This window comes from Hipposideros armiger, unplaced genomic scaffold (genome assembly GCF_001890085.2).
Source record: "Hipposideros armiger isolate ML-2016 unplaced genomic scaffold, ASM189008v1 scaffold_104, whole genome shotgun sequence".
Lineage (NCBI taxonomy): Eukaryota > Metazoa > Chordata > Mammalia > Chiroptera > Hipposideridae > Hipposideros > Hipposideros armiger.
In genome coordinates, this window is record NW_017731454.1 from 603,868 (window position 1) to 623,957 (window position 20,090).

General features: G+C 42.0%; 1 protein-coding gene and 1 pseudogene across 1 annotated transcript in view; one reads left to right on the top strand and one right to left on the bottom strand.

The window, feature by feature from the left end:
• Positions 1-20,090, top strand: part of KIF5C (kinesin family member 5C) — a 164,108-nt gene that overhangs the window by 63,714 nt on the left and 80,304 nt on the right. Inside the window, exons 4-10 of the mRNA XM_019646505.1 lie at positions 1,313-1,417; positions 6,276-6,324; positions 6,598-6,653; positions 7,338-7,425; positions 13,239-13,363; positions 16,306-16,410; positions 16,786-16,934. Of these exons, the coding sequence (XP_019502050.1) occupies positions 1,313-1,417; positions 6,276-6,324; positions 6,598-6,653; positions 7,338-7,425; positions 13,239-13,363; positions 16,306-16,410; positions 16,786-16,934 (677 nt within the window). The remainder of the gene's footprint in view (positions 1-1,312; positions 1,418-6,275; positions 6,325-6,597; positions 6,654-7,337; positions 7,426-13,238; positions 13,364-16,305; positions 16,411-16,785; positions 16,935-20,090) is intronic.
• Positions 8,981-9,523, bottom strand: LOC109384869 (barrier-to-autointegration factor pseudogene; annotated as a pseudogene).

Below are 20,090 nucleotides of genomic sequence, written 5' to 3' on the forward strand. Positions count from 1 at the left end.
GCTCAGCTCGGGCTGGACTCGAACCGCTGTTGCTCAGAGCTCAAACTCTTGAGCGAGCTCTTAACCAACTGAGCCACCTATGGCATATATTTTTTATAGTCTTCGGAGGTGGCAAAATCTGAGCCAAAAGAATGGATTTAGTGATAGTCCAAATGGCAGAAAAATTCATCTATTCTTCTACCCCTTAGGTAAAATGAATAGTAGTAGGAAAAAGGGGGTAAAAAAGACTAAGAGAATATCTTGCATATGGATTTAAGTATTAGAAACAGCCCAACATTTGGAACAGTTCAGGCTGAGAATTACAGATTTTAAAATGAAATTGATACAACAAATTTTCTTGATTGGTTTATAAAGTGATCCTGAAGGTATTTCCAGAATAGGTTGTTAGGAATTTTTGAGCAGTGATAACATTAATGAAACTGTACATGTGTTGACATAAGAAATGTCTTAACCTGTAGAGAATTGTTATAAGAGTTTATTTGAGCCAAACTGATGACATATGCTGGGAGCAAGATCTCCAGTGCTTCGGAGAATAACAGTTTTGCAGCTTCTTTTATGCATTTGAAATTAAGGAGGGAATGTAAGGAAGATTGCACAGCAGTGGGAGAAAGCAAAGTGGGGGCTGGATTGTACCATAGTAAGATGATGTGCTCTCTTGAGGGTGGTTATGACTTATTTCTAATGTATATTAATCTAGATGCACAGAAACAATAGGGCTTGCTTAAGGCAAAGATACACCTTTTACCAAAAAGTTATATGCCTGCGGAGTGACCACCCACCATGACCTGCCCAGTTAGGAATCTATGATCAGATCACCCTGTGAGGTCACTTTTCATAGAACCCCTTTTTTTTCATCCACATATATATCAGCTCTCAAGGTGCCTTCACTAAAGCAGATTAACTTGGACTTGTAGGTCCTGGTTGGTTTGTAAAATTTCAAAACCAAAACCCTCATTTAGTATGTTATAGTCACCCATATATTCTCAGTCCTTTTCCCTCCTGCCTACCCACACACCCACTCACATACTCACTGATTTGTTGCCCCAAGTGGCAGGCAAGAAGGAATATTGAGGGGCTTCAGAACCTGACAGAACAAGCTCTTCTCTGCTGGGTCCGAAGACCAACCTGTTGAGTTACTCTGCTAACTTTTGGTCTCTTGGCCTGTCAGGTAGCTCTCCATGGGAGCAGGCAGCCTCTGTGTGTGCTCCAGTTCCACGGAGTTCTGTTTAAAAAAACCCAGATGCGGTCCCTTCTCTCTGTCATGTGTTTCCCACACTCTTCAGCACCTGTGTGTGTGTTTCTCATCCACTAGGGGAAGCTGCATGACCCTCAACTCATGGGGATCATCCCAAGGATTGCACATGACATCTTTGACCATATCTATTCCATGGATGAAAACCTGGAGTTTCACATCAAGGTCAGTGCCACTGATGGAGACCCAAGAGAAGAAATGGGGTCCAAAATCATGTTTCTTAGCTGTACTCTTATTTTATACATGAAAAAGATGATCTTATCTAATTTAAGTGACATTCCTGTGGTAAGTAGAGCCGTATTTTTAATTTAATGAGTAAAGTAATACCTAGCTGTCTGGATGGTTTGCTTGCGATATAGAGACATAAGTAAAAATCCTCTTTAGAATGGAATTGTCTTGATAGCTGCCTGACTTCTACCCTTTACCATGTAGATTTCTGTAGATATGACTGGAATGTGTCCATGCTTGAGTTTGCCCAAAACGTGTTTCAAGGAACACAGTCTCTCATATTATTAATAGATGGGTTACCAGGGAAAATGCTTATATGGACAAATAAGCTGGGAAAATGCTTGGTTGAACAATGTTAAATTTATCACTAGCTTAAATATGCTGTTTGTGTCATACGATTATGCAAAGGGGACATGGAATATATTGCATTTCCCAGTTTGACTGTGGACATATTTTTTTCCCTCCTTGGAGTATGACCGACGATTGTTTTGGGGAGCACACTCTGAGAAGTGTTGGGGATGGGGATTCTCTTCCTCCTTCTCCTTGTGTTTTTTTTTTTTTTTTTTAACAACCAGAACCTATGTTCTGGCTTAAATTCATAACTGTTGGTATTAGGGGTATATGCATTGGAACTTCTTTGTTTGCAGGTGACTGAAAGCTACTTGTTTAATCAAGTAGAGGAAGCTGTTATAAGATCCAAAATCTGATAGCAGGCTTAAAGGGGAAGGGTTGTGGAGAAGCAAGAAATCCAGGTCCTACGTTTCCTTTTTTTTTTTTAACTTAAAAAAGAGAGCTATAATTCAGATACTATAAAATGCACCCTTTGAAGAGTACAATTTAATGGTTTTTAATCTCTTTCCAAAATTGGACAACCATGATCACTATCTAATTCTAGAACATTTTTTTCACCCCCAAAAGAAACTCCATACTCATTACAGTCTCTGCATTACTGCCTTCTTGCTTGCTTTATTTATTTATTTATTTGTTTGTTTGTTTGTTTGTTTGTTTGTTGTTCTGTGTGTGTGTGTGTGTGTGTGTGTGTGTGTGTGTGTGTGTTGGGGGGGGGCATGATGTTAGTTCCTGCTCCGCGTTCCCTTATTTCCAATTCCTGACTCCTCAGGAAAGGAGCTCACTGGCCCAGCCTACTGTAGGCGATCTCCCAGCTCTGATTGGCTATGTCTGGGATGCACCTGGCTGACTGGGTCCCCAGCATGGTGACTGGGGATGGAGTTAATGGGGTGGGGAGGAGAAAGGGGCAGTTCTGAGAAGATGTGGAACAGACCAGTTCAGCCGAGAGGCTGATCACCCTTGAAGGGTGGGACCTTAGTGCACTAGGCCCACCATTTCAGAGATGAGAGATTGGAAGTGGAAAGCCATAATAGATCCAGAGGGCCAAAGTTACATTACAAATCATTGGCAGAGCTGAGATTAAGCTCTTGATCTGACCAACCCCACATGCAGTACCTTTTCCATTATATTAAACTCTGCCCTTACTTATTTCTGCTAAATACCTTTCCTTAAGTATATAAAACCAAGGGAATGCCTGTTTGCCCAGTTGTAAATTCCACCTGGCAAATCTTTTTCCTCATAGCTCCCTTTGTTGGCGAAAGCAGCTTCTTGCCAGGGTTCTTTATATCTAAGGATACAGAAGCTTGTTGCTTTGATGGGATCAAGATTTAGGAGCTTAGTGCATCTTTAAGGCTGTTTGTATTTAAAAACGTCAAACTACTGGTAGGGTTCTTATGGGATAATCCTGGAGTAAGATGTTAAACCAATTACTGCCCTCAAAATAGGGTCTTGTATTAGAATCTTATTAAGATGAAAACAACTGCAGGAGGAACAACACCCACGTCTCTAGGGCTGAATTTTACAGCCTAGGTTCCTGTTCTGCATTTGTAGTTATGCTTGCTTATTTCATAAATAATAATCATAACTGGGCAAGTTAGCTATTATCGACTACTTCATATTTTGTACTGAGTAGTGACAGGCCCAATCAAGAAAAAGAGTCTCAACTCAGGCAATATTGAAAATCTGTTCCTTAAAGCGGGTCCCACAGAGGTTTTAAACATAATTTCTGAACATGCTATTTCTTGATGCCAAGAAATGCCTATTTATTTTTCTCTTACATGGCCTCAGAAAGTACTTGAAGTGACAAAATTAGCAAAATCAACCCCCCCCTCAAAAAAAGCAGCCAGTAACTGCTGTGGTAAGAAGAAATGAATGAATCAGAATTCTCTTTCTACTTTTATTAAATGTGGACAGGATTCTAGTTGCCAGATTTGCCAATATCAGTTCATGACTGCTTTTCAGATGTAATTAATTTTCTCTGTAATCCATAGAAATAAGGGCACATGTGTAAGGTCTCAAAGATAACAGAAAAATCTTAATGAAAACCAGACAATTCTGGAATATATAGAATGAGTTGGAACCAGGGTTGAGTTGGCTGCGGGAAGGGCTGGGTTAGAGAGATGTGTTAGAGGCCAAACAGATCTATAGGATTCCGGGAATAGAAGCAATGGGGCTTTCGAAGGTCAGATAGGTGTGTCTATGGTCTGCGAAGCTCAGTGACGGGGATTTCAAATGCATTCAAGCAGACAGAGGCTGTTAGGGAGACAGGCAACATGGAGGGATGTCCAGCTACAGATTCCAGGGTTCAAAGCCAGGACCCCAAATCTCAGAGAAACCAGGAAGTCAGGAGGTTCCAGACTGACATGCAGACAGAAGGTAATGAATCAGGGCTCAATTGGGTTAGGACCCGTGCCAAGAGTCTTGACTTGCTGCCCAACTAGAGGCAGGACTGGCCCAGAGCTGGGATGTGGAGATGAGGCCTCACCTGTAGTCACAGCCTAACTTTACAACTATTTTTTTCAACTTCTTTTTTTCCAATTTTTTGTCCATTCCTTTGTTTATATTTCCAAAGAACCCACCCATCAACATAAGGAGAGAAATTTTGATCTGGGAGGCAGAAGGCAGGTATAGACAGGATGCAGAATCCTAGCAGGGACTTTTTTTTTTTTTAAGATTTTTATTGGGGAATTGGGGGAAGGGGAACAGACAAGTTGCTGTCCTTTTGTTCTTCAGTCTAGTTGTGGAGGATGTTGCTTCACTGGCCCATGTTGGCACCATCATTGCGCTCTTCTCGGGCGAGGCAGATCAGTTGCCACCTTCTGGACAGCTGCTCACGGCGGCTGCTGGCTACTCATGCTGGCTGCTGGCTACACACAGTAGCCCATGGCAACCCAGTACAGCAGGGGCTGCAGCCTACGCCATTGCCGGCAACTCATGGCAGCCCAGCTCTAGGTTGCGCTGTTGTTCAGCATCTTAGCTGTAGAGGGCAGTGTCACTGGCCCTCATATGTGGGATCCGAACTGGGGCCCTCTGACGTCCCAAGCCAGTTCTTAACCATCGCGCCACTTGGCCAGCCCTTTCTTTCTTCTTTTTAAATTGGGGAATTGGGGGAGGGGAACAGCGTTGGGGAATGGGGGAAGGGGAACAGACAAGTTGCTGTCCTTTGTTCTTCAGTCTAGTTGTGGAGGACATCGCTTCACTGGCCCGTGTTGGTATTATCATTGCGCTCTTCCCAGGTGAGGCAGTCGCTCGCTGGCCATTGACTGGCCGCTCAAGGCAGCTCATGGCAGCTCACAAAAGCTCACACCCACTGCTGGCCATCCCCACTGCAGCCTACACCTTCGCCAGCGACTCACAGCTCCAAGTTGAGCTGTTGTTCACCATCTTAGCCATAGAGGGCGCAGTGTCACTGGCCCGCATGTGGAATCCGAATCGGGGCCCTGCTGCTCAGAGTTGGCGTCCAAGCCAACTCTTATCCAACGAGCCACTCGGACTGCCCCCAGCAGGGATTTCTGGCATCAAGTCTAATGGCTTCATTTGACAGATGGGAAAATTGAGGCCTCGGATCTTGGTTACATGTGAATTAAATTTTCAAGATCACATCTCATTAAAGTTTTTCTCTGAGGTTAGCCAGCATATGGATCACCTGGGGAGTTTAGAAGCTGATTGCTACCTTCTGTCCTTGGAGATTCTGTTTCAGGACTGCAGTTGGGTTCAGGACTCTGCAATTTAAACAAATGCTATGAGAGGTGCTGACGTAGGTGGTGCTGGGGCTGAGGTCTGAGAATAATTGATTAGAAGGCTTCCTTTACCTCTCACAGTTTAATTGTCTTTCATTAAATCACATTTTGTTTAAATCCTTCCTGGACTCCCCCAAACCTGCCACCATCATTATTTCTCTCCCAGTTACCTTGCTGAGCTCATGTAGTTCTCAGCAAACTGCTTTTACCCCCCTCCCCACATCTTCCTTCACATGAGTGTTTGGATCCCACTCTCGCCCTGGTCTGCGCAGGCTGTCAATATCATGCAGAAGGTGAGGCCTACTGATTTTTGACAATTACTGGCAAAGGATGTTCCCTGTTCCAGCTGATGTTGTACCTAGAAGTTTGCTTGGTGCTCATCTAAGGGAAAAGCTAGAGTCCTCCTGTAAGTGGCTGTCTAGCACACGATGTAAATAGCACCTGAATTGAACCATAGGGAGCTGTGATGTGGGGGACAGGGAGTGGCCCACGCTGAGCTGGGACCCATGGAGCAAGTAGACAAAGCACGAAGCAGGAAGCAGGAGTGTGGGCTGGAGCTCTGCACTCTAGGACTCTGAATCTTCACTTTGGACCCCTTCTTGTTACTCTTCTTAGCTAATGTGTGACAAAAGGTTTTATAAGCTCTAATAATGATATTTTTGTAATATAGTGGCATTTCTGTTTCAAACTCAGTTTGTTTTTAACAGGTTTCCTATTTTGAGATCTACTTGGACAAAATCAGGGACTTACTCGATGGTGAGTAACCTGAATGCTTGTCCTTTATTTGTTCTGTAACTAAAGTCCAGGGAGGCTGAAATGATTTAAAGCCCTTCTGCTTAAGGAATTAATAAAGATTTACAGAGATCCTCTCTTGCCCTCAGGCTGTCTGCTTATTCTCAGCCAAGGCTTAAACTTGTATATTGCAAAGAGATTAGATTTGCTTATCTTCTGTAACAATTTCTATTTCTCCTCCAAAACAGGGTCTTTAACTTTTCTTTTCTTCTTTGCATGTCATTATGATCTCTCTAGTATCCAAGACAAATTTGGCCGTTCATGAAGATAAAAACAGAGTTCCGTATGTAAAGGTATGAGGAAAACTTGATTGATGGTGCAACTTATTTCTCTCCATTCACTGTCATAATGATGATTACATGTGATGCCCAGAATATCACCTATATAAAGTACATATAGATATTTAATCATGTTCCTTATATTTGCAATTCATCTGGTTAAAAAATAGACAGTTAATTTCTGCAATCATATTTCTATGTGAATGTATCACAGATGTTTAATCATGTGAGGTAAGACTTGCAGAAACGAACATTTATTATTCACATTTAAAGAGGCTTTGGTATTGAGTATAATCGTTTATACCTTGCTGTTAGGGGAAGCCTATTATAGCACTTCAAAGTGTCTAATTAAAGTTGGTACAAATTGAAAGCAAAGCAAAACTTTTATCCACTTCTTTTTCTGTCATTGATTTTCTTTATTTCTGGCTGCATTGCTGCTGAGTTTGAATATGCAGTCGACAATCTATGGAAATCTGGCATTTCTTTTTTGGTTTTCTTCTGGGTTTCCTAGGGGATGCTCAGACTTCTTTGTAATGTTGAATTCAAGCCTTAGGCAAGGAGGAAAAAGTTGTTGGATCGACATTGCAGCCTTCTTCTTGATTGGCACATCTAGAAGAGAAACAGGAATCTGTTTAGCTGTTTCAAAATATTGTTGCGTTTTAATTTTTTAATGGTGAACCTGAACTGATTGTCTTGCAGGGGTGCACCGAGCGGTTTGTGTCCAGCCCCGAGGAAGTCATGGATGTGATTGATGAAGGCAAGGCAAACCGACACGTGGCTGTAACAAGTAAGCATGGTGTGGCATTTCCTCCCCTCGAATTTAGGATGCAAATGTCTGCCTACCCACCAGGAGAGGTGGGTATTGAGGTCCCGAGGAAATAAGGCAGTTGGAAAGCAGTTTCTGGGACACAAACAACAAGGGATGTGCAGTGAGTGTCTAGGCAGGTCCTGCTAGCCAGGGAACTTTTGGAGATGCTGGGTGAGACTCATTGGATCCTGGTAACAGCCAAAGCTTGAACACTGGAGAAAACAACCAACCAACGAACCAACCAAAGTGGGGGAAAAGTAAGCTATGTTTATTTGAACCATGTTATTATCCAGGTTTTGTTTTGTTTTGTTTTTTTAATACAAACCAACAATTCCTATATGCCAGCCATACACATGGAAAGAAACCATATTAGGTTTCTGCCCTCTGTACACAAGGCAAAGAAAAGCAAGGGGGAACTCAGAAAGGAGAGCGGAGCTTTATTGAAAACTTTCCGATGTTGTGTTGGTAACGGACACATTTAGGTCAGCTTGTTTACCTTGCGGCGCCTTGAGTACACATACCAGGGAAGCAGATCAGAGGGTACGAGAACGGCACAGGTTCCACGAAAAGATGGGGGCCGTCGGCCTTATTCAGAGGGAGATGGAGAAATGAGAGTGAGTTCATATGAAGAGGAGCTGGAAGAACTTACAACTTCTAGCTTGGAAGAGAGAAAAAAATCTGGGGAGGACATGTGGGCAATGCAATATTTCTTAATATGTTCAAGGTGCTGGCATTAAGAAAGAAAGTCAGCTTGCTTTGTTTGATCTGAATGGGTAGACCACCCAGGACTGTTGAAGCTACGGGAGGCAGATTTTGACCTAACCACAATAACTCTCTAATTCTTGTAGCTGCTCTGGTTAACACCTGGAATTTGGAGAAGTAGTGAGTTCCCTGTATGTTGTGGAAGAGATTCAAGTATTGGCTGGTTGACTAGCCTCTTTAGGTCTCTTCCACCCAAGGTTCTATGATTTTGTGATCCAGCGGTATAATTCTCAACGTTTTCTCTACCCCCGACAGACATCTCAGATGATATTCATATATGTGTCAAATTTCATAGGCAATTTTCTTAGACTTGTATACTATGTAGGTTAAATTCCACTTCTTTCTCTCCTGCTTAACACACACACACACACACACACACACACACACACACACACGAAAGAATGTAAGGCTCATATTCTTATAATAATAACATCTCTCATTTATAAAGAAGTATTCACTTGGTTTCTTAAGCTACTGTTAGTTATGGATTGTTCATGGTATAACGGATAGTCTATTTTGGCCTCTTTGGTTCAGAACTGTTGTTGTAGAACACTGCTGTTTTTCTTCTTATTCTGGTAAGGTGGTTTTAAAATTATTGTGGTAAAATATGCATAACATAAAATTTACCATTTTAAGTGTACAATTTAGTGGCGTTAAGTACCTTAACAATGTTGTGCAACCATCACCAGTACCTATTCCCAGAATTTTTTTTTTAATTATTATAAGGACAATGACTGTTCTGCCAAAAGAGAAGCTAAATGGCATACAACAGACCAAAGATTAAGGTGGGGGTGGAGGAAGGGGCCAGGAATCCACTCAGAAAAGCTGGTAATTATCGACACGAAATTGGCAAGAGAAAGAGAAGGGAGATGCATGCAAGAGGCAGAACTCCAAAAAAGTTGAAATGGTGAGGGGAGAGAACTCCCTGACGACCTTGGAGGGCATTGGAGGTTGAGGAGGCATCAATCCTTTGTAGAGGACTGGGGAGGAGCCCCCCACTCGGCTGCAAACTCTGGAGACTCAAGGCTGGGGCTCCCCAGAGAGCATCACAAAAAGGCGTCACACCACTCTCGAAGGCACCCAAAGCAGTCCCGGGACTGCTTGGCGTTGGCGCCACATGTGTCCTTTAGCCATTCCCAGAAGAGGTCTTCATCTTTCTTTAGCACCAGAAACTGGCCAAGGACCACATAACCCTTGTCAAAGCCCCTTTCCTCCAGCTTCTTGCCCAGGACTTCACCAATCCCGGCCAGGCTCCCCACTGGTTTTCCCCCATGGGCTCTGCCACAAAGTCTCGGTGCTTTTGGGAGGTTGTCATCTTGATCAGGGTTAATCGGCAACTCCAGCTCCCGTAACGCTACTCCTGCCGCTCGGCTGCTCCCACCGATACCTCAAGCCAATAGAACTGTTTCCCAGAATATTTTAATCATCCCAGAGTGAAACTCTATACTCATTGAATGAATAATGACGTCCCATACTCTCTCCTCCCAATCCCTCTTTACCACCATTCTACTTTCTGTCTCAATGAATTTGAAAACTCTAAGTACCTCATATAAATGGAATCATACAAATCCTTTTATGACTTGCTTATCTCATTTAGCATAATGTCCTCAAGGTTCATCCATGTTGTAGCATGTGTCAGAATTTTTTTCTTTCAAGGCTGAATAATATTCCATTGTATGTATATACCACATTTTGTTTATCCATTCATCATAGATAGACATTTGTGATGCTGCCCCTTGGCTGTTGTAAATAATACTGCCATGAACCTGGATGTATAAATATTTGTTCAAGTTTCTGTTTTCATTTCTTTTGGGTATATACCTAGAAGTGGAATTGCTAGGTTATCATATGGTACTTCTACTTTTAATTTTTTTAAGAAACCATCATGCTGTTTTCCACAGTAGCAGTACTATTTTGGATCCCTACCAACAGTGCACAAGAGTTTCAATTTCTCCACATCCTTTTCAACACTTGTTATTTTCTGTTGTTGTTTTTTTTTAACAGCCATCCTAATGGGTATCTCAGTGTGGTTTTGATTTGCATGTCCCTAATGATTAGTGATGTTGAGCATCTTTTCATGTTATTATTGGCTTTTTATACATTTTTGGAGAAATATCTATTTAAGTTTTTTGCCCATTTTTTAATTGGGTTTGTTTTGTTGTTGTAGGAGTTCTTTATATATTGTGAATATCAATCCCTTATCAGATACATGATTTGCAAACATTTTCTCTCATTCTGTGAGTTGCATTTTTACTCTTTGATCACAAAAGTTTTTAATTTTGATGAGGTCTGATTTATCTACTTTTTTCTTTTGTTGCTTGTGTTGTTGGTGTCATATTTAAGAAATCATTGCCAAATCCAGTGTCATGAAGCTTTTCTTCTGTGTTTTCTTTTAAGGTTTTATAGTTTTAGCTCTTACATTTAGGTTTCTGATCCTTTTTGAGTTAATTTTTGTATATGGCTTGAGGTAAGAGTCCAGCTTTGTTTTTCTTTTCTTTTCTTTTCTTTTCTTTTCTTTTCTTTTCTTTTCTTTTCTTTTCTTTTCTTTTCTTTTCTTTTCCATGTGGATATCCAGTTTTCTCAACCTTGTTTGGTGAACAGACTGTCCTTTTCCCATTGACACTCTAGTTAAAAATTATTTGACTGTATTATGTGAAGGTTTATTTCTGGTCTCTCTATTCTATTCCTTTGGTCTATATGTCTCCCTTTATGCCAGTACCACACTGTTTTGATTACTGTAGCTTTGAATAAGTTTTTTTTTTTATTTAAGTATCTTAGTATAGTTGGTATGCAATCTTATATTGGTTATATTAGTTTCAGATGTACAATATAGTGATGTGACAGTTTTATACCTTACAATGTGATCACCCCACTAATTCTAGTTATCACCTGTCACCATGCAAACTTACCACAATGTTATTAGCTATATTCCCTTTCCCCTTTTCACCCATGCCCCCACCCCTCTGATATCCATCTCTTTGATCTCTGTTTCTATGAGTCTGTTTTTGTTTTTAGATTCTACATATAAGTGAAACCGTACAGTATTTGTCTTTCTATTTCACTTAGCATAACCCTCTAGATCCATCCATGTAGGAAATGGCAAAATGTCATTTTTTTATCACTGTATAATATTTCATTGTGTGTGTGCGTGAGCGTGTGTGTGTGTGTGTGTGTGTGTGTGTGTGTGTGTGTTTGTACCACATCTTCAACAAAACAAAAAGGCAACTTACTGAATGGGAGAAAACGAGTATATTTACAAATGATACAAATGATTGATATCCAAAGTATATAAGAAATTCATACAACTCAATAACAAAAAATAAACAATCCAACTGCAAAATGGGCAGAGGACATGAAAAGACATCTCTCCAAAGAAGACATACAGATGGCCAACAGATATATGAGAAGATGCTCAACACCACTAATCATCAGGGAAATGCAAATCGAAACGACAATGAGATACTGTCTCATACCAGTTAGAAAGGCTGTTATAAAAAAGTCAACAAACAACAAATGCTGATGAGGATGTGGAGAAAAGGGAACCCTTGTGCACTCTTGGTGGGGCTGCAAATTGGTGCAGCCACTATGGAAAGCAGTATAGAGATTCCTCAAAAAACTAAAAGTGGATATACTATACAACCCAGCAATTCCACTTCTGGGTATTTATCCAAAAAACCCCCAAAAACACTAATTAGGAAAGAGAGATGCGCCCCTCTGTACATTGCAGCATTATTTACAATAGCCAAGATACAGGAGCAACCTACATGTCCATTGATAGATGACTGGATGAAGAAGATGTGGTATATATATATATATGTATATATACAATGTAGTAAGTTTTGAAAGCAGTAAGTGTGAGACCTCCAAATTTGTTCTTTGTTCTTTTTCAAGATTGTTTTGGCTATTTGGGGTCCCTTGAGATTCCATATGAATTTTAGGATAGACTTTCCTATTTCTACAAAAAGCATCACTGAGATTTTGATAGAGATTACACTGACTCTATGTAGATCACTTTTGGTAGCACTGTCATTTTAACAATATTTAGATCTTCAAATCCATGAACTTGCAATGTCTTACCATTTATTTGTGTGTGTGTACGTGTGTGTGTGTGTGTGTGTGTGTGTGTGTGTGTGTTTAAGTAACATTTTGTAGTTTTCAGTGTATAAGTCTTTTGCTTCCTTGGTTAAGTTTATTCTTAAGTACCTTATTGTTTTGTTGCTATTTTAAAGGTAATTGTTTTCTTAATTTCCTGTTTGGATTGTTCATTGTTAATATATAGAAGTGTAACTTATTTTTATATGTTGCTTTTGTGTCCTGCAACTTTGCTGAATTTGTTTATTAGTTTAACATATTTTTTGTGGACTCTTTAAGGTTTCTTCCATGTAATCTGGTAAGATGGTTTTAAGAAATGATTGCTAGTAGGGGTTGAATAAGACAGTCACTGGGGTCTCTGCTTGCCTGATGAACAAGACCAGGGTCCCCAAGATTTTTATTTCTAGTACTCGGTCCTAATGGAGCACATTTAGTCTTTGAGACCTTTTATGCACCTAGCATGGATTATAGAAGAAGTGTATGTCTTAATCCATAATACTTCCTTAAGAAAGTTTTGCTATTACCGGTAAGGTAAGCCTTACAACATGAAGATGGTGGAATATGTCAAGTCCTAATCATGATGATAAAGGCTGAGGGTCTGAGCGAGGCAGGGGAGGGGCTGTGAGCACTTCCGGAAGAGAGTCAAGCTGGTGTGGGATGTTGGAGGATGGGGCTTCAGGCAGAGCGAGAGAGTCTATCTTCAACCACTGACTAAGATTCTAGATTAATTTCTTTGCCACTTAAAGATATTTTAAATCTTTCATTTCTAAAATGAGCATCGTTTTTAAGAAGAAATGGTGGCCTCTGATAATTTTAACATTTGGCTGGACTTCCTTTTAAAAATTGAGCTACTAGGCATGATTTGTTGTGTCTTTTAAGAGGCTTGCTACCTAAATTTATGTGTTCTTTGTAGAGCAGTAAACTATTTTCCTTTTCAGACATGAATGAGCACAGCTCTAGGAGTCACAGTATCTTCCTGATTAATATTAAACAAGAGAATGTAGAGACGGAAAAAAAACTCAGTGGGAAGCTTTATCTAGTTGATTTGGCTGGGAGCGAAAAGGTAATTGGTTCTTTATTTGTATTAGCTATAATTTCCCCCTGTTATTTGCTTTACTGTGCAATGATATAATTTTTATGCCTTTCTATTTCCTGGTTTTAAAGAGCTTTTAAAGTTCCTGATGTTGCGCCAAGATGTTATTAAATTTAATCTTCGTCTCCCTGCTCTCTCTTTTCTGGTCCTGATGTCCCTTAGTTGCGTCAGAGGAGGTGCTTTGAATGCCAACTCTGCTTTATGGCTCATAGGCTCTGATTATGCCATTAGGCAAGTGTGTTGGGGTGAACTTAGCCTGGCAAAGGCAGTTTTGCAAATGCAAGAGGGACATGCACTTTGAGGAAAGGAAAGAGTCCCCTGTTGTCCCAGACTCAAATAGGCCGGGAAGGGGCTTTGTATTGGAATGTGGCAGTCCTGCCTCTGCAGGTATGTTTGCTGATAGAAGATTTGCAGCCTGGGGCTCTGCCCGCATTCCCTGCTTCTCTCTGCAGTGGACATGGAGACGGTGTCTCACATGGCGGCCTCACTTCCTTCAGGCTGCGTGGCCTGTAATCAGTGTTTAGCCACAAGCCCCCGCCCTTCTCTGGTTTTGGCAGGGCTTCCATTAGCCTTGTATCCTGTCCCATGCTCTCCCAGGCACTGGCTGAGAGAGTCCAGACCACATAGGCTTCCCAGAACCTCCCACCTGCTCCTTCCAACCTTGTTTCCGGGGTACCGCTAGGGGGTTCCTGCTGCCACAGCCTGGCTTGGGGGCCCTGCCCCACTTGGGCGACATCACGGAGCCAGTCCATGTGCACAATAGCATGTGGCCTCCATCATCACTGTCATCGCGTTGACTGTCCCCATCAGCCCCCCTGAAGCTCGGGCAGTCTTCTGAACTGTGTATTTGATTCCTGCTTAACTGCACCCCACTACTTAGTTCCCGGACACCAAGTTATGGCCACTAACATCCCTGTAAGCAATGGCTACTTGGATTGTTCCCCTGCATGCATTTGTAGAGCCATGAGCAGAAAATCATCTGGATGTTCTTGGTTGGGAATCTAAAATTTTACTGGAATGAGCTCGTAACTTTAATTAAACAGACACTCACCAGAATGAGATTATAGAGCAGCCTTGCGTGTTAGTTCTAGACTAATCATTAGCAACCAGGACCCCGCTTTGCTGCCACAGAAACCGTGTGGGTCTGGACAAGGATCCCAGTGGCCCTTTCGTTCTTCCCAAGTTTGCCCTCTATCCCTTTAGAGCACAGGGATGAGGATTTAGGACTCAAAAGCAGCTGAAAAATGCTGGCAATTCAGAGTGGAGGCAGTCCTCTGCAGTGTTGGTGGTTCTTATGACATTGATGAGGCATTGTTTCTTTTGCTCATATCTGTTTTCCTTTGCCCTAGACGTGTCCATATGAACATGTCAGGGTGATCTAGAGATCCAGAGCTCTGGGCTTTAGTCCCCGACTCCGCTAAGTGGTGTTCTTCCCTTGGGCTGGCAATTTGACATCTCTGGAGCTTAAATGTTCCTTGTCTGTAATAGGAAGGTGATTGTACCTGTCTTGCATATTTCATGGAGTTACGACACGCAGATATGAGAACAACATAAACAACACCATGTGAACAGACAGTTATTGTTTGTGGCCCATCAGCTGTATTATTTCTCTTATCTCCAAGTTGAGGTACCCACATGCATAGTTCTCAGTGAGATGAGAATTGATCCTATTTAAAAAAAACCTGCTGCTGGACATGCATCCATCTCTATTGTTAGTAGTTTCTCCTTTATACATAATTGAAACCCGTCTTTGTGCAGTTTAAAATGATTTCCTCGCTTTTCTTTCTTTAGAGAGCAGCTGCTCACCCTGTGTCATTTGTCCAGTCAGCAGAGCTATGAATCATGTCGAGTTCCCCTTTTTTCTAACATCTGTAAATTGCTCTCTCCCTAATATGAAATTACCAGTAATAACACAGCAGAGGAGGAACTGTGTGTGCTCCCTCTGGCTGCAGAGGAAAAAACAAATTTCACGATGTAATATACATTTTCTTGACTTTCCATGCCTAAACAGCAGCCATGTTTATAAAGAGCTCTGGTTGAATGTTTCGAAAACGCTAAATTATTTTTGAGGCCACTGGAGAGTTTAGAATCCAGAATAAATACTACCTGGGGCTTTGTCCTTTCTGCTTGCTTCTTCCCAGTCTTGTGTGGCCTAAGTATCATGCACCCCTGAACACAGTGTATTTTACCCAAGTTGCACCTTTTTTTGGATTTCTGCCAGTCTGTTTTATTACCTTTATATTAATGTGATTTTTTTTCCAGAAGTTGCTTTTAAACACTATTCAAATTCTTCATCTAAACTATTAATTTTAATTAGAGTTAGGTGCTAATGACTGCCCCCCCCCAAGAGTGTTTTTCCTTTTGGATAGTTGTTCCTTTTTTCCTTGCTGTGGGGAAGTGGGGGAAGGAACAGGGAGTCTGGACAAAGTCTGGACAACCATTCCCCCCGCCCCCTCCTTGCCCTTTTCCTGAAGTTGGAGCTCATAGTTTACCCTTTCCCAATATGTCCACTCTTTGTGGCCAGGACAGCATTTTCTCTGAAAGCTTCCCCTTGGGCTCCCTCCCGAGTACAGACTGTGGTTCAGTGTCCCAGCCTCAGCCTTTTAAAGTCTGCTTTTCCTGGATGGATGTCCCCCGGGGAAGCATCTGCAACTTTACCACTTGAGGCATTTCAGCCATTCTCCTAAAACCTAATTGAGAGGAAAATGACAACCAGAGAGAACAAATCCCTAGCCTCAGGCACGAGGGAAGTTTTTATCAATGTGATTCTTACTTACCCTTCTTTTCCCTTGCGTTCCAGGAGGACTCGCGTCCCCCCACCCCCTGCTCCTTCGCCCTCCTGTGAATTGGAATTTTCTGCTCTGTGCTTTTGCTGGCCCGTGCAGCTCCGTGCTTTCTCTGCTCTCTCGTAGGTCAGCAAAACTGGTGCCGAGGGAGCTGTTCTCGACGAAGCTAAAAATATCAATAAGTCTTTGTCTGCTCTTGGAAACGTGATCTCTGCCTTGGCAGAAGGGACAGTAAGTGATCCTGTCCCCATCTATGAAATGATATTATAAGAAGTTGCCCTTTTGGGTCCGTGGGCTCCCTTTGCCACACACCCCAGAGATGCGCTTGTTGCTGCTTGGAACGGGACAGAGGGAGTTCTGGCTGTGCACACCCTGCTTGCTGGGAGTTCTGGCCCATTAAGCTGTGTGAATGGTGATGCTAATTGCCTGTGACCCGGGTTCCAGAATGGGCATTCTAAACTTTGGCAAGATCCAAAGACCAGGCAACAGATTCAGGTTTCGCACGTGTTTCTAAGCCCAGTGTCCCCATCACTAACTTGCTTGCCTCTGTGTTTTTTTTCTTTTGAATGGGCTGTAGCAGCCAATACTGTTTCTTTTCCTACATAGAAAACACACGTGCCATACCGGGACAGCAAGATGACCCGGATCCTTCAGGACTCCCTGGGTGGGAACTGTAGAACTACCATCGTCATTTGCTGTTCTCCCTCTGTCTTCAATGAAGCCGAGACTAAGTCAACGCTGATGTTTGGACAGAGGTGAGTGTGGTCTGCCCTTACTCATGCTCTGAGCTGAGTCTTAGGTGTTAGGAGTCAGTGGCGAGGAGCTGGTATCAGAGAGGAATAAGAGTGAGGGGGCCAGCAGCCTGCTACTAAATTGTATCTAACAGGTGACCTGTAACCTTGGGGCATCATTTATTGAGGCCAGAAGAAAAATCGTGTTTTAAAATAATGGGCAGGAATATGTCTGTCAATGGTATGATGTTAAAAAAAAAATCACTCAAACTTAACCATAGATGTGATTGTTGGTAATTCAGTGGAATGTTATTTTTGTTTCTCATGGAATTAAGTCTAACTCAGGTTCACAGGATTTCAAGTATATACAACTCAAAACTGCTAACAACCTTTAACGCCAATATTTGGGATCCGTTGCAAAGATGCTGATAAAACAGCCAGAAACTAAGATGAATGTAGAATAGTTGCATAAATATTAAAATGGGGGAAAGGGATCCTCATACCAACCCCCAGAGTAGGAGGTACAGAATGTATGTTGAGGAAAAGATGTCAGCCATCTTCTCACCTTCAAAAATGTCCAAATGAGGTTTCCTAGATGTCTGGGATGTGTTAATAGGTGGGCAGCAGACACATCAGTAATCCTAAAACAGCATTCGCGTGTGTGGGTTTGTTCATACCTTACTTCCCTTTCTTGCCCACCCCTTCCCCGGTGGCCAAGGCCTAACCTCCTTCAGTCATGGCCCCTCTGTTTCAGGTGATCAGCCCCATCCTCTCAGCACCACTACCTCAGGTGCTAATTCCTGGAATGATTGAATGCTCTGGATTTCGGTGATATGAGCCCAGACCTGAGGTTGGAGATGTGGATTCCACTGCCATCATTCTCTTCACTCCTAAACAATTGTGTGATCTTTAGACAAGTGACCAGTTCCCTGTTGGCTTCAGCTGCCTCATTTGTAAATGGATGCACAGAGTGATCCCTGCCTTCCTTCCGGGAGTGTGTTGTGTGGTTATGCCAGAGAAATGGTTTAAGATGCCTAGAGAAAGGAAAGATGGGGTGGGCATTCTGTCTGGGAAATTATGCAGCTTGTTTAAACTGCATTAAACCCCAATCATTTCCTAAGCCCTGAACAGAACATAGACGTTTATGCAGTCATGGCACCTATGGGATGTCTAAATAAATAATAATTACACTGAAATGTTGTAGAACTAATACATCTTTTAAACTGGATTTGGGTCCTTTACTTCCTCTCAAATCACTTTCTTGATTAGCTAAATGCTTAGGTCAATGGGTTGCAGTGGGATAACACCTCCTTTTTCAAGGGTCACAGGGTACCAATGACTCAGTAGCTGCTTATGGGAAACATCGAAGACTATGCTGATCACCCTGCCTACCTTGGTCCCCTGGTTTCTTAAAGTGAAGCTTTTAACAATTTCCTCTGAAGACATGTTTGAGCAAACAAGCAACAAATACATTTATAAAGGAAACATCTTTTTAAAACTAAACTCTCACCTGCAAAGCAAAAATCATCTGAATCTTTGCAAGCCAGAGTCATCCTGGTGTGCTGGGCTGTGTCAAGATTGCTGCTGTGAGGGAACATATGCAGCTGTCTGTAGGAAGAGTTTTAGGCGTAAGTCCAGATGGTTGTTTTCTTGCTTGTGTTATTAATGAGGCAGTCATCATCATCATCATCATCATTATCACTAGCCTGTTTTTTTAGGGCCTCGTATGGGGCAGGCATATTAAAATCCTCATAATAATTCTATCAGGTAGGCATTCTCTCACCTTTGCACAGAGGATGAAATTGAGGCTTAGGCTCAAAGCCATTAGGTACTGGACCTGAGACCACACAGTACATGACTAAACATGTAGGATGTCATAGGATGGTGACTGTACTATTTGACACACAGCCTCTGACTCGCGACTGCTTGATCAGGAACCTTGATGAGCACAGGCCTCTTGGGTTAGGAACTCCAGTTCTGATGCTAAGTGACCCATTCTCTCTGAGCCTCAGTCTCCTCACCTGTAGGAAGAAACAGAATAATGCCTACTTCTGAGAATTCTGGGGAGTATTAAATGAGTTGCTTCGGTTTTTACTTAGCACAAAGGCTGGCATATAATAGGCATTCAGTGATTACAAGTTCCCCTTTTCCTCCATCGTCAAGAGTCTGCAACCATCTGATGTACTGAGGCTTGGGAAAGGCTCAGTAATGGACGGGACTAGACTGAACGCAATATAATGTACAGGCTAGGACTGTAATGTAAGGATTGGGGTGGAATGAAGTAGAATTAGAGTTAAGTTTCTATAATGAATGATTAAAGAAATACTGCTGATATTTTGGGGTCCCAGGAAATAAAAAGTATGGCAATTATCTTTTCAAATGAAATAAATTGTTCTATAGTGTTTTATTGGCGTCACCGGGATACTGGGCTCTGTGAGGGCAGGGACTCGGTTTATCATTGGCATCAGCTGTCCCAACAAGTACCCAGCACAACTAGTACACAGTCAGTGGCCAATAAGTAAATGCTTATCAAATGAATGAACAGATGAGTCTGGTGCTTATTGTGTAGGATTCCATAGAACGTTAGGGCAGTTGCTGGACTATGACACTATTATGTCCAGAAATTTGGTTGGGTTTTGATCTGGTTTGTTTCCCAGCCTATGATTAGAAATGTTTGAGGTTTTGTTCCCTTCCCTCTATCTCTGAATTGGTTAATGGATTCTTCAAGGAGACCTGACTTCTCTATGGGGCCAATACCTGCTTTATTGTCAAATATACACATTGAACCCAGTTACACAGCAGATACGAATTTGAACATCGGATTAGACATGGCATCTGATAGCTAATGAGAGTAAGCACTTTGAACTCTGAAAAGACTGCCAGGCACATCTCAAATTCAGTGTAACGAGTGTTCATTATATTCTCGTTGCAGGGATGTCCAAACCTTAGGGCATCATGTGATTCTTCAGTTATTCCTACACAGTTCTTTCAAGGACTGGAAGAAGGCCCCTGTTTGTTGCTAGGCTATGCTGTATTGATGCTCTGAATAAAACAATAGTATGTCTTTTGAAGCATAGAAACATGGTAGCGTCTACAGAGGCCTGAGGGCAGCCTACCAAGTCAGCATTCTCCATCCAGGATTCTATCTTAGGTACTGGAATTTAAAGGAAAAAGTCCATT